At 48.2% G+C, this 421-nt stretch overlaps 1 protein-coding gene across 1 annotated transcript in view; it reads right to left on the bottom strand.

Annotated features, from left to right (window-relative positions):
• LOC106314357 overlaps positions 1 to 421 on the bottom strand; it is a 3,072-nt gene that overhangs the window by 1,042 nt on the left and 1,609 nt on the right. Inside the window, exon 4 of the mRNA XM_013752238.1 lies at positions 25 to 417. Within this exon, the coding sequence (XP_013607692.1) occupies positions 25 to 417 (393 nt within the window). The remainder of the gene's footprint in view (positions 1 to 24; positions 418 to 421) is intronic.

The raw sequence follows: 421 nt of genomic DNA, 5'->3' as shown, positions 1-421 counted from the left end.
TCTTGTAAGTGATATCAAGCTCACCGAGTTCGATAGCCCACTTCGTTAGTCTTCCGGACCTGTTTGTATTTTGAAGTATTGTTCGGAGGGGCTGGTCGGTTAATACTTCCACCGAATGTGACTGAAAGTAAAGGCGAAGCTTTCTCGCCGCTTCGACGACCGCCAGTGCCATCTTCTGTAGAGTTGGGTATCGCGTTTCTGGTCCGGACATGCGCCTGCTTGTGTAGAAGATTGGCTTTTGCTCACCACGGTCCTCTTTTATTAAAACGCTACTGACCGCTGCTTGTGACACTGCAACGTAAAGAGATAGAATATCGCCGATATCTGGCTTGGCGAGAACGGGTGGTGTTGTCAGATAATGCTTGAGTTGGGTAAATGCCTCCTCGCATTTCTCATCCCAGATAAACCTTTTGTTACCTCG

Source organism: Brassica oleracea, chromosome C9 (assembly GCF_000695525.1).
Source record: "Brassica oleracea var. oleracea cultivar TO1000 chromosome C9, BOL, whole genome shotgun sequence".
Taxonomy (NCBI): Eukaryota; Viridiplantae; Streptophyta; class Magnoliopsida; order Brassicales; family Brassicaceae; genus Brassica; species Brassica oleracea.
Note: the sequence above shows the minus strand (reverse complement) of the source record. Positions and strands in the feature narration are given on the sequence as shown.